The sequence below is a fragment of the Mirounga angustirostris genome, unplaced genomic scaffold, assembly GCF_029215605.1.
Source record: "Mirounga angustirostris isolate CCGP_5_RB_7025 unplaced genomic scaffold, mMirAng1.0.hap1 SCAF_5, whole genome shotgun sequence".
NCBI classification, from domain to species: Eukaryota; Metazoa; Chordata; class Mammalia; order Carnivora; family Phocidae; genus Mirounga; species Mirounga angustirostris.
Window position 1 is genome coordinate 60,856,282 of NW_026991713.1, and position 12,921 is coordinate 60,869,202.

At 51.5% G+C, this 12,921-nt stretch overlaps 1 protein-coding gene across 1 annotated transcript; it reads left to right on the forward strand.

The window, feature by feature from the left end:
- The first annotated feature begins 1 nt into the window (after position 1).
- Positions 2-8,664, forward strand: LOC123839462 (keratin, type II cytoskeletal 3-like). Its single transcript, XM_045868956.2, is given in 11 exon segments — positions 2-143; positions 189-278; positions 281-393; positions 2,070-2,290; positions 3,549-3,609; positions 4,239-4,334; positions 4,577-4,741; positions 6,441-6,563; positions 7,181-7,404; positions 8,088-8,122; positions 8,435-8,664. Coding segments are annotated over 11 exon segments (1,500 nt in total).
- Positions 8,665-12,921: the final 4,257 nt, after the last annotated feature.

Genomic DNA, 12,921 nt, shown 5'->3' on the forward strand with positions numbered 1-12,921 from the left:
GATGGGAGGAGGTTTTGGCAGCAGGAGTCTCTACGACCTTGGGGGCAACAAGAAGATCTCCATCAGCTTGGCCGGAGGCAGCTCCTGGGCTGGAGAGTTTGGGGGGGCCCGCAGAGGCAGTGGTTTTGGAGGTGGTGGAAGAGGTATGGGTGGGGGCTTTGGTGGAAGGGCTGGGGGTTTTGGTGGAGGAGCTGGTGGCTTTGGTGGCCCTGGGGGTTTTGGTGGGCCTGGTGGTCCAGGTGGCTTCTCTGGGAGAATCCAGGAAGTGACTGTCAACCAGAGCTTTTGCAGCCCCTCAATGTGGAGGTTGACCCCCAGATTGGGCAAGTAAAGACCCATGAGCGGGAGCAGATCAAGACCCTCAACAACAAGTTTGCCTCCTTCATCGATAAGGTGAGCCCATCTTGGGACAGCTGGACAGTGAGGAAACCTGGCTTAACTGGGATGGTCTCTTTTTCTTCTTCTCATTGTGAACCTGAGGAAGAACTTGTGGGTTCATCCTACACTTCACGTCCTCTGTGGCATGTCAGCAAGTGGTGTAACAGCAGATGATGGAAATATTGGATGGAGTTACTGCACCCGTCATATGCCCCATCACTGTGGTTTGTCAGAGGCACTGCTGGGATTGTTTGTTGCCGTCATGGAGGTCCCCTCACTGTTGCTCTCTGAAACTCAAACACAGAATTCCCTCCCTATGCCAGGGGAGTTGTGAGCTGTTTCCCTTTGAAAGAGAGGCTGACTCTAACCAAGCTCGATTTGTCTGAGAGAGGAGTTCATCTGCCATCAGCCTATGAAGAGGGATGCAGAGAGGTTTTGGGAGGTGGGATGGGTAGGGATGAGGGGTACCTCCTCCTCGGTGGTTCTCACAGGAAGACTTCAGGGTGAGGAGCTGTGAGTGTTGAGGCCATTTGATATTTGTATACACTATGATAATTGTTGTGGTCACCAGAGGGTATTTAGGTTTTTGGTGGCTGCTGAGTGTTTCAACCATACTGTTGAGTATTATGTGATCCTGGGAAAATATCAGGCCTTAAAGAGAGGATTCATAGGGACTCTTTGGGGTCCCCTCGCCCTACATCAGTGTCCTAGGCAAAGCCAAAGGAGGAAAAGTGTCTTAACATTGAAATACCAGACCTTTGTAGAGGTGAAACTCTTCAAAGTCAAGTGATCTGCTTGTTCCCAGCAGACACCTGGTGTCCCAATAGAGTATTCACAGAAAGGTGGAAGGTGATGTGACATGCTGGTTCCCCAGTGCTGGGCCCAGGAGCAGCTCTCATCACCCTTCAGGGCAGATTCCCAGGTCTTGGAGCCCTGAGTGTCCAGCATAGGGCCTGCCATGAGCTTGGTGCTTGGCAAATGTTTGTTGAATGGCCGATTGATTGGTATTTATTGCACATGTTTATGCAGTTGGTCTTGAACTTGTGTGCAGAAATGTTTTGCAGCAAATGAAAGTTTGAGACATCTTTAGCTAATGGTGCAGTTTAAATGCAGCTGAGCCCTACATTTAACCAGCTTGGCAGAGAGAGCTGACTCTAGGTGATTCTGGACCCTGTTTCCTGCGACAAGGGCGGCCTGAAAGCCATTTCCTTATGGCCTTTGCTCTTTCCCACCTTCATGCAATGTACCCACCTGTACTGCAAACCTCCTCCTGGGGTCTATGTCTGCTCTAGGATGTTGGACTCTCCTGCTATTTGTTGAATACTAAATGATTGAGGAATGAATGATGGAGGAATGAATGAATGAATGAATGAATGAATGAATGATACAGCAGGAAGATCATCAAGCGTAAGTATCGGGAAACCTCAGTCCTGTTTTGTTACTGACTTGTGTGACTGTTGTCATCTCTGGGCTTCAGTTTCCTTATACCTGCACAGTCGGGCTCTGCCTCTCCCACGTCATACCAACACTGCTGTCCACAGGAGGTTAGCACTCAACTATCACAGCATTCAAAATGCAGCCCTGCAGGAGAGACGAGGAGACCCCTGGGACTTTGTTTGGGGATGTCATGAGCCACCATGACTGGAGCTGGCCCCAGACATTTCCTTGATGCTCTTCTCATTGGGCGGCAGGTGCACTTCCTGGAGCAGCAGAACAAGGTCCTGGAGACCAAGTGGAGCCTCCTGCAGGAGCAGGGCTCCGGTTCTAATACCAACAACCACAACCTTGAGCCTTTTTTTGAGAACTACATCAGCAGCCTCAAGGCCTTCCTGGATGGGCTGCACCTGGAGAAGGACAAACTGCAGGGTGAGCTGAGGGGCATGGAGGAAACTGTGGAAGACTTGAAGAAGAGGTGCGTGCTGCCCTTGTCCCGGGGTGGGGCTGGACGGCAGGAGAGGGGGAGGGGCGGATGGCAGGAGGCCTGGGCTCCAGCTTAGCTCTGTTCCAGCTGGCCGCAAGCTTGCAGGAATTTACCCCATCCTCTCTGACTCTCGATATCCCAGTCTTTAAAAGAGAGGCTCATGGCTTGCTTGAGAAAGATATCCTTTTGAGAATTTAATGAAAGGGTACATACATATAATTTAAGGAGTTCCAAGACACCCTGAAGCTCATTCATGAACCTAACAGACTCAGAAAACATCCTATGTCCTCCCTGGGCTAGACAGTCTTCAGGTTCCCCTCCAAATGGGAATTTTATTTCCCCTGTCAATAAGCCTCTCAGTGAGGGACGCCTGGGTGGCTCAGTCGTTAAGCGTCTGCCTTCGGCTCAGGTCATGACCCCAGAGTCCTGGGATCAAGCCCCGCATCGGGCTCCTCGCTCTGCGGGAGGCCTGCTTCTCCCTCTCCCACTCCCCCTGCTTGTGTTCCCTCTCTCGCTGTGTCTATCTCTGTCAAATGAATAAATAAAATCTTAAAAAAAAAAAAAAAGCCTCTCAGTGAGTAGCAACTTGCTGTGCCTTTGTCAAGCCCCGTTCTGCCACTTATGAGCTCTGGGATCTTGAGCAAGAGCCTCAGCTTCTCTGTGCCACAGTCTCCTCACTGTAAAATGGGGATGGGGTAGTATTGACCCTATTTGCTGTAATGAGGATTGAATGAGTTAATACAAGCATAATTCATGAAGCAGGATCTGGCACATTCTTAACGACCCATTCTTGGTTTTCATTAAGTCAGGAAGTATCTACTGGGAGCCCATGGGGCTACCATACTTGCTATACACGAGTTGGCACCACACACCTTCCTGGCAGCCTGAAAGCTCCTGGCAGCTCAGCCATCTCCCTCTGCTCATATAATAGCTCATAGAACAAAAAATCCCAAGTTCTCCAGGAAGCCTTCTGGGATTAATGAAAATAGGACCCTGCTAGGAAGAGGCTTCTACTCCTGTGTCCGGTAATTGCCATCATTGTTACTAAGTGGTACCTGGCACATAGTAGATGCTCAGTAAAGTCTGTTGGATAAACTCTCACCTGAATCTGGAAGGCTGTGCTTTGCACTGACAAATGTTTTGAGCTAGACCGGCGGAGGCCCTGAGTCTACGTTACTTATGAGGAGTGCTCGGGGGCCAAAGGGACATCCTGGAGAAGGCGGATCAGAAAGGGACTCTTTTCTCAAAGGTATGAAGAGGAGATCAACAAACGTACAGCTGCAGAGAATGACTTCGTAGTCTTGAAGAAGGTGAAGGATCCCCCCACCCTCAGCCTCAGCCCAAAGCCTCACAAAGCAGAGTGGTTTAAAGGTTGAGGGGAAGCACGAGTTTAGTCCTGCTAAGCGGAGGGTCTCCTGTACGCCATGTGGATGAGGGCCCGGGCCAGGGAGGGAGCCCACCGAGCAGGGCCTGAAGATTCTATATGGCAGGCTCTAAAGGGCCTACCAGACTTTGGCCATGCCCCTTCTGATGGGCCCGTGGGGTTTATGAATCTGAATAGGCCTTGAGTTTTGATTAGAAAATGGACAAAGAGAAGAAATAGGGTTTTGTTTTTTTTAGGAGTACATTCCCAGGAGCTAGTTTGCAAATTTAGATTCTCCCTCAGGCCCTCCTCATAAACCCTCCTCACCAGGGACCCGGTGTAGTGGCCCCAGCCCCGCTCACCTCTCAGCCCTTAGCCTCTTTTGCTCCTCTCTGTCGGGTATTCGCCAGGCCAGCCTGCCAGACAGCGGTCTACTCCTGTTAGGACATGTCTGCCTGGGCCTCATTTCCCCTGAGTGGAAGCCCCCGGGGGGCAGGCTCTCGTGGCCCCTTCCTCAGGGCCCAGGACTGGGCCAGTCTACAGGTTGGAGGGGACAGTGACTGAACTGTCCCTCAGGATGTCGATGCTACCTACATGATCAAAGTGGAACTGGAGGCTAAGGTGGAGAGTGTGACAGATGAGATCAACTTCCTGAAGGCCCCCTACGATGCCGTAAGTCTGCTCCTCACCTGCAAGCCCCTGGCCCACCTACTTTCCACCTCCTGGAGAAGGCAGAGCTCACCAGATCTTTACCAGGAGGCACTTGAATCACACGTGTGCTTCTGACAAAAGTGGTACCTTCCCACCCGGCCCTCAGTCAGACCTGACCCCTCCTGAGCTGGCGGCTCCCAGTCTTCTGGGGAGCCCTGGTGTTGGATCTGCTCAGGAATGGGCATGTCTGCCTGGCTTTGCAGGAGCTGTCCCAGATGCAGTCAGACACCAGTGACACATCTGTGGTCCTGTCCATGGACAACAACCGCTGCTTGGACCTGGACAGCATTATTGCTTAGGTCCGCGCTCAGTACGAGGTGATTGCCCAGAAGAGCAAGGCCGAGGCCAAGGCTCTGTACCAGACCAAGGTGGGTAACACCATCATATAACTCTGGGGACTCTGGCTCCCCCATCAAGCTACCTGGGCAGCCCTTGCCTCTGAGTCATTCTCTTCTATATCTCCAGTATGGCAGTTCCCTCCCTGCCCTGCTGGTCTGGTCTCACCCACAGGCAACTCCTTTCCTTTTATTTTTTAACTTTTATTTTATTTATTTATTTATTTTTAAAAAAGATTTTTTTTTTTTAAGATTTTTTATTTATTTATTTGACAGAGAGAGACATAGCGAGAGCAGGAACACAAGCAGGGGGAGTGGGAGAGGGAGAAGCAGGCTTCCCGCTGAGCAGGGAGCCCGATGTGGGACTCGATCCCAGGACCCTGGGATCATGACCTGAGCCGAAGGCAGACGCTTAACGACTGAGCCACCCAGGCGCCCTTTAAAAAAGATTTTATTTTATTTATTTGAGACACACAGAGAGAGAGAGAGAGCACAAGAGGGGGTAGGGTGAGAGGGAGAAGCAGACTCCCTGCTGAGCAGGGAGCCTGATACGGGACTCAATCCCAGGACTCTGGGATCATGACCTGAGCCGAAGGCAGTCACTTAACCAACTGAGCCACCCAGGCGCCCCCCGCCTTTTTTTTTTTTTTTAAGATTTTATTTATTTATGTGAGAGAGAGAGAGAGAGATAGGGAGCACAAGCAGGGGGAGTGGCAGGCAGAGGGAGAAGCAGGCTCCCTGCTGATCAAGGACCTCCCATGAGGGACTCAATCTCAGGACCGCGGGATCATGACTTGAGCTAAAGGCAGATGCTTAACCGACTGAGCCACCCAGGCATCCCTGCCTCTCCCTTCCTAACCAGACAGCTCTGACTTTGCTGTAACTTGGTGCTTCTCAACAGGAGGGAGGGAGGGTTTTCTCCCAGGAGACATATGGCAAAATCTGCAGATAGTTTTGGTTGTCACACCTGGGGTGGGGATGGGGGTGCTAGTGGAGTCTAGTGGGTATAGGCCAGGGATGCTGCTAAACATCCCATAATGCATGACCCCACCCCTCAACAAAAAATCATCCTGCCCAAAATGTCAGTAGTGCCAAGGTCGAGAAAGTCTTAATCCCTCTGGCTACATACCCTTTATTGCTGGAGATACTTCCATTTCTCCTCCACCAATCCGGACCTTATATTGTTTGCTCTGATTCGATCACACTGAGGGGCTAAAGCCAGTGTCTGGAAAGGAGTGGGGGGAGAAAGAGGGAGATTGAGCAAAGGGACCCCAGACACAACTTCTGTCCTCCTCCTCCCATCCCAAATCTGAATGGGGCATAAGCTGGCCCATATACTGCTGACTCTTCTGGTTAAGAAGATGGTTCCAGAGTCTGAAATGTTTGCATTCAAGTTCCAGCACTTTCACTCGATAGCTGGATGAGTTTGGTCATGGGAATTAAGCAATCTGTGTCTCAGTTTTCCCATTCATAAAATGGAGATAATCATACCTTTCTCATCAGGTAGTTGTGAAGTACAATGAGATAAAGCACAGAGTCAGGTGCAAAGTCTCTGCTCCACAAACACAGCTATCACGCTAGAAAACAGGTCCCTGGATGCAGGGGAGAGAGAACCTTGCACAAGTCACATGTCTGTGTTTTGGTTTTCCTGCTTGTGGCATGAAGGGTTGGGTTAGGGGATCTGTAAGGACCCTGCTGGCTTTCTGAAAGGATGACTCTTTCCTGGAAACAGTTGGGGGAGCTGCAGACCACGGCCAGCAGACATGGGGATAACCTGAAGAACACCAGGAATGAGATCTCAGCGCTCAACAGGATGATCCAGAAGCTGCAGGCCGAGATTGAGAGTGTCAAGAAGCACTTGGGAAGAGAAGGAAGAGCATGTGTCTGAGACTGTGGGCTTATGCTTGCACCATAACACTCAGGGCTCAGCACTTACTCCTGTGAAATCCTGTTGTAAACTCAAGCGTGCTGAGATTGACCAGGTGCAGTTCTGGGCTGGGTGCTGAATAAAGGTCCTGTCCCCATGGAGTCTGGTGGCTGATGTGGGTCAGCGATACTGAATACTGGCAAGACTGGGGAGGTTGGGGAAAGAAGCTGATTGTGTGAAGACCGAATTGGGAGAGTAGCCTAGGATGGCCACATCTAGATGCACTGGGGCAGAGAGAAAGTTTCTCTGATAATTCGGGAAGACTTCTTGGAGGAGGGAAGTCTTCAGAAGATGCTCAATCTCTTACCATGAAAGGCGAGAAAGGTAGAGTCTGACTCCTCATGAGCTGGGCTAGGTCCTTGAGGCCAGGTGTCGATAATCCCCCTCCTTGATGTGCTAGGGCTTAGATGGAGGCCCAGGCTTTAACCTCTGTGGGCCGTGGTTTCCTCATTTGCCCTACACGAGGGGACCCATATGCAGGTACCAAGCACACAGTGCAGGCCCTCAGTATATGAATCTCAATTGGACTCCTGGCACCCCATACCCAGAATGCCAACCTGCAGACGGCCATTGCTGATGCAGAGCAGTGCGGGGAGCTGGCCCTCAAGAACGCCAATGCCAAGCTTCAGGACCTCAAGGCCGCCCTGCAGAAGGCCAAGGAGGACCTGGCCCGGCTGCTGCGTGAGTACCAGGAGCTCCTGAGTGTGAAGCTGGCCCTGGATGTGGAGATCGCGACCTACTGGACCCTCCTGGAGGGCAAGGAGTGCAGGTTAGTGAGAGTCCCTCTGGTTCCCGAGAGGCCCAGTGGCCTGGTGGCTTTGCGGCCTGAGCCTGCTGCTGGGTACCGGGTGCATGCATGTGCTCTCCACTGGAGGTGGTGGTAAGCCCTCCACAGGCCCAGCCTCCTCCTTTTCAGGGCTGCAAGATGCTGCCAGACCTCCAGGAGAGCTGTTTTCCTAGGCAATAGACACCCCAGAGCCTTATCTTGGACAGGCTTCCCCGCCCTTCTTGTCTGATGTTTTAGCTGTAAAACACGTGTCTGCAAACAGCGGTCATAGGCAGAAAGATTATTTCTAGGCCATTTCTTTATTATGGCCTTAATTGTAGGTTTCTATAGAGTAGGTTCCTGGAGGCTGGCCCTTGGGTACAAGACCCTGGCCCATGTGGATTCAAATAATATTTACCGAATAAAGAGGATCCTGAGGAGTGGGAAGAGGGTGGGTAGGCCAGGGAGTGCTCCTCGGCTGTTACTCTGTGGAGTGTTTGTGGAAAGGGCAAGAACTGAAGTCCAACCTGACCCAGTAGAAAAAAGGAATGCATGCCATGATTTTTCGAGCACCTATCATCCTATTTCTTGTCGTCAGCATCAATTGCTGTTGCCCTAGGCAAGGTGCGTCTGGGGAAGGGAAGAGCTGCACAGGTCACTGACACTGGGGTCTGGCCCTCCCACAGGATGTCTGGAGAGTGCCAGAGTTCTGTGAGCATCGGTGAGGACGCAGGGCTTTCTCTGGGAAGGGGTTGGACGGCTGGGAATCATGTTTCTCAAATCGCGGGCCAGTGCTGGTGAGAGATCATCCTAGCTGCAGGCTGGGAAGAGCTCTTGGGTGGTGGCCAGGGTAACCCCGCGGCTGAGTTCCCAGAGGGGCCACCCTCCTCTCCCTGCGGGTCGCTGGCCCTGCCACCCTGCGCGAAGTCTCAGTGGGCGGGACCCTGGGAAAGACCTGAGGGGAGCGGGTGTGGCCCCGGGGCTGGAGGACGCCCCACAGGCTCCCTGACCCCAAACGCTCTTTGCACAACAGCGGCGGCGGGGGAGCCCCGGGAGCCGGTGCCCCGGGAGGCGGCGCGCTGGGAGGCGGAGCTGGGGCCCGTGGGGGCCTGGGCTTGGGGCGGGGCTCGGTGGTGCGCGAGGGGGGGGGGGGGCTTCTCCGGTTCTGGGGGCTCCTGCGCCGTCAGCGGGGGCGGCAGCAACAGCTCAGGCCGCATCTTGCAAAGCTCCTCCCAGAGCCAGCGGTCCCACCACAAATTCTGAACGGGGCACGCTAGGTGTCCCCGGACCCCTTCACCTGCCCGCATACCCCAGCTCTATGCATGCTATTCCACACCCCCGTGGGGCCCTTTCCCAGCGCATCTTCTGACCTGTGCCCCGGAGCCCCACCTTTCCAGACGACTGGAGTCGTGGCCCAAAATTTGCTGAGAAGGTTGATTGGGTTGAGCAACTGAGTCAGGCTAAGGGGCAGGGCCCAGGAGCTAGGCGGGTTCATCGCCTCTGCCCCACAGGTGACCCCACTGCAGCCCCACATCCCACTGCCTTATGGGAAAGCCCCAACCAGCCCCTGCATGCACCTCTTTCCCCAGCTTGTAGCCAGCGCCCCCTCCCCTGGTCCTCACCTCCTGCTGGTGCTTTGATTTCCCATTAGTGGTACTTGTCCCTTTTTGACTCCGAGAACTCTCTGTTCTGTATCTTCAATAAACTGCATTGTGTTTCAGACATGGTGGCAGAATTTTCATTCTGGATTGCAGGGTCACTGGTTCTAATGTCCATGCCTGTGGGTCATGGCAGTCCCTTTCACACAGAAGGTTCTGGCCTGAGACTGGAGGGAAACTCTAGGGAGGAAGTTCTAGAGTTCTCAGGCAGGACAGACATGATTTTTCAGCCACCAGATACTATGGATGATACAGATCGACTTCCTTAATTGATAAGATTTTGAATTCATAAAAAATATATTACGTTTGAAAAAAGTAGGTTAGATTTCCTTGCTTTTCAGTAATTCCAGGTAGGTCTGAAATTGTCCATTAATTGCAGCTAATTGTAATTGAATGAGTTGCTGGTAGACAAATATTTTCAAAAAGCAATGATAAAACTTCAAATGTTTTATAGCAAAAAATTATATACGCCGAGGCTATGTTTTATCGTGTTTCATATAATGTGGGGTGAAACCTTCCAGTATGAAGAGTTATGAGAGCTGACAAAGAACTTAGAATAGCCTCATGACCGGTCACCCCCTACCTCTACCCCAGACATAGCACACCATCAAGGTGGATCCAGGGGTACTTGGACAGAACACAGATTCAGTGCAGGGCCAGGAAGTCCCTCTCAAACCAGGGACATGTAGGTTGGGAGAAGCAAAATAAAAGGTGAACAAACATATGAGTACGTGCATGAGTACCTCCCTTATAAATCATGGTCCTCGTTAGCATAAGAGGACTGACAAAGAATGTCAGAGAAACAGAAAGAGAAGACACACTTTATGGTGATCACAGAAACTCTTAGCTAAGTAAACACACACTTGCAAGAGAGCCAGATGCTCACTGGGCTAGACAAAACACAACATACAACTGCAGCTTTGACAGAGGATGTTCTAGCTCGAGAGTGAAAAGTTTCCTTGGAACAACCAGAACGGTCAGAGAGGGAGGGAAGTGTGGGGACTGTCCCATTGCAGCCAGTCCTCACAGAGGCTGTAGCCTCCCCTCTCAAAAGCAAACCCACTGTTGGCCATACCCCTGCCCTGGCTGGTGAATGCAGCCTGGAGACAGGTGCCTTTAGCCTCATGGCTTGTTTCAAATGTACAAGAAATTGCCACACTCCTTTAAGTAGGATGATTAAAGAAGAAAGCTTTCCACAGCTTTCATATGATTTACAAAATTCCACAGGGCCATGTTTTCTTACTCATGATGCCATTCTGATTTGTTAAGGGAAGCTGGATGGAAAATCCAGTTTGGTTCACAGAAATTTGCATATATTGTGCAGCAATATAATCTTTGTTAAAACTGATGCTTTCTTGTGATTTGCCTGGCACTCTGTGAACAGCTTTTTAAAAATGAATTAACTCATTCAATCTTCACAGAGCTGGGCAGCTCTGTTATTATCTCTACTTTACAAATGAGGAAACTGAGGCACGGAGAGATTAAGTGGTGGAGCCAGGATTCAAGCTCCAGCAGCCAAACTCCAAAGTGTCCTGAAACTGCCTCGCGAAGCAGAAAGTAATACAGCACAGTGGGAAGCTCTCAGGCTTTGGAGGCAGGCCGCCCTGGTGTGACCCGGGCTTCCCACTGGCAAGCCGTGTCACTATGGGCAGGTTGCTTGGTACCTCCTCCCGCGCTAAGTCTCATCAATAAAATGAGGTGGTTCCGGTTGAATGATGTCATCTGTTTAACTCCTGGCACACTGTGAGCTCAGTAAAGTGTCATTACTATTTATGGACAACATTTCAGGAACCCACCTATTCTTTAAAGGAGGGAATGGTGGTAAATTAATTCCTTTCGTTTGTGTCTCTCCCATTATGGGCAAGGTGAGACATGATCTGGGAGTTTCCCACAGGTCTCATATTCCACCACCCCCCCCACTGGATTTGTGGTTCTGGACCCCACTACACCACTAACTAGCCCTGTAGCCTTGAGTCTCTCCCATTTTCCTCTTTGATCCAACATATAGAAGTATCCTCTGCCAGACAACCCCAGTCCCCTACTAGGGCCTCGAAGTTTCTCTTGGAAGTCAATCCCAGTCTAACCTTGTTTTCCTTTGGGCCCACACTTGTGTAGCTGCTCCTTTTGCCTCAGAGACAAGAGAGGGTTGCCAGCTTTATAAATGTGTGTATAAATAGTCATGACTTCAAGCGTGTTGGATGGGAGAGCCTAATACGCCTAGAACAATATTATCTCTGGACCTTGGCCATGAGAATGTGCAGGGCTGCTCTCAGACCTTGGGAGGGCTTGTGGCCCCAGGGCACTTGTTAGGTTTTAGGAGAAAGAGAGACGCTGCCTGATAAGTTTCCAGGTGGGCCCTGGGATACTAGTCAAAAGGATATCAGAGGTGGAGGGTCCTGGCTGGTTTGGAGCCTGAAGAGAAGCTTGAAGGCTTAGTTGGTGCTACAAACACCCGCCATAACCCAGAAATCAGGAGAAGGATTCCCCGGGGGTGTTCCTGTGTGCCCAGCACGAGCTTCTGACCCCTGCAGGCAGGGCCTGTTAGAGGTTGGAGATGGGGCTCCCCCATGTCCATCTCCCCCAGGCTACAGGAGCACAGAGGCTGTGGGAATTCTTCAAAGGCTCATGTTCTTTTTGGATTGGGAGGGACGGTACCCAAGCTCTAGTTCTCTGCACCACCAGTTTTCCCTGTAACCTTGACTAAGTCCTTGCACTCTTTGTAGCTATTTCCTTCTTGTAAAATGAAGGCTCTGGGCTGGTGGTCTCTGTCACCTGTCCAGGTCTGACATTCTTCTGTAGGGAGAATGGTGGTCTCAGGGTGTGGAGGCCAAGGCCAGGAGCTTTGATTCAGTCCCAGGACACTGCTCTCCCTGATCCCAATGATCACATCATTGCCTTCCTCTGCTGCCCAGGGGTCCAAAAACTCCCATTTGAAAGAGATTAAAGGCTTCCATAACTACACCAGGCCTGCAGCTGTCCCCTCCTTCCTGGGCGGGCTGGTGACTGAAATTCTTCCACCCTCCCTTTCTTTGTCCCCGCACCCCTGTCACACGTGTGTGCCTCTTGGTGCTAGCCACTTGCAGACCTGGGAGATGCAGGCTGAGATGAGGAGCAGATCTGCAGGGGCTGCCCCTGCCAGTCACACCAGCAACTCCTCTTGAACTCTGCCTCCCACTGCTGCCCAAGACTGTGATCCAGTGGCTGATAAGTGCCCTGGGCCTCACCCTCTTGGCAGCCCTGGGTTTCAGTACCTGGGAGACCAGCAGGGCAAGTTGGAGCCTTCCACTGACTTGCCCCTTTCCTTGAAGGAGAGTGCTGGTGGCAGGTGGGCAGAGTGTGGAGGGGAGGAAGGGGGCACCTCTTTCACCAGAGACCCCACAATGTCTTCTACAATACATGTGGGTTCTGGAGTGGGAGTGCTTGGGTTCAAATCTCCACACCAGCACTTTCATCTGCGTGTTCTTGAACAAGTTACTTGATCTCTCCAAGTCTCCTTTTCCCCACTTGTAAAATGAGTGCAATTATAAGAACGCCTTCCTTATCCTGTTGATTTTTAGGTTGAGACTCTCCATGTTTTAGACCTAGCACCGTGCATGGCCCACTGAAAAAGCACTCCATAAGAGGTTAACTATTATTATGATGCCCATTATTATTCTTTTGTCCTCGGCCTGAATAGAATCTCAAGAGGCCATTTCATTGGTTCTTCTGCTTCCTTCAAGCCAGTGGTTCCCAAACTTGTCTGCCCATTAAAACCCTCTGGGACCTTTAAAAAATTCCAGAGCCCACACTACACTCCAGACCGGTGAAATCCCGGTCTGGGGTGAGGGAAGCTGGAGGAGGCACAGGCACCAGCGGTCGCTGA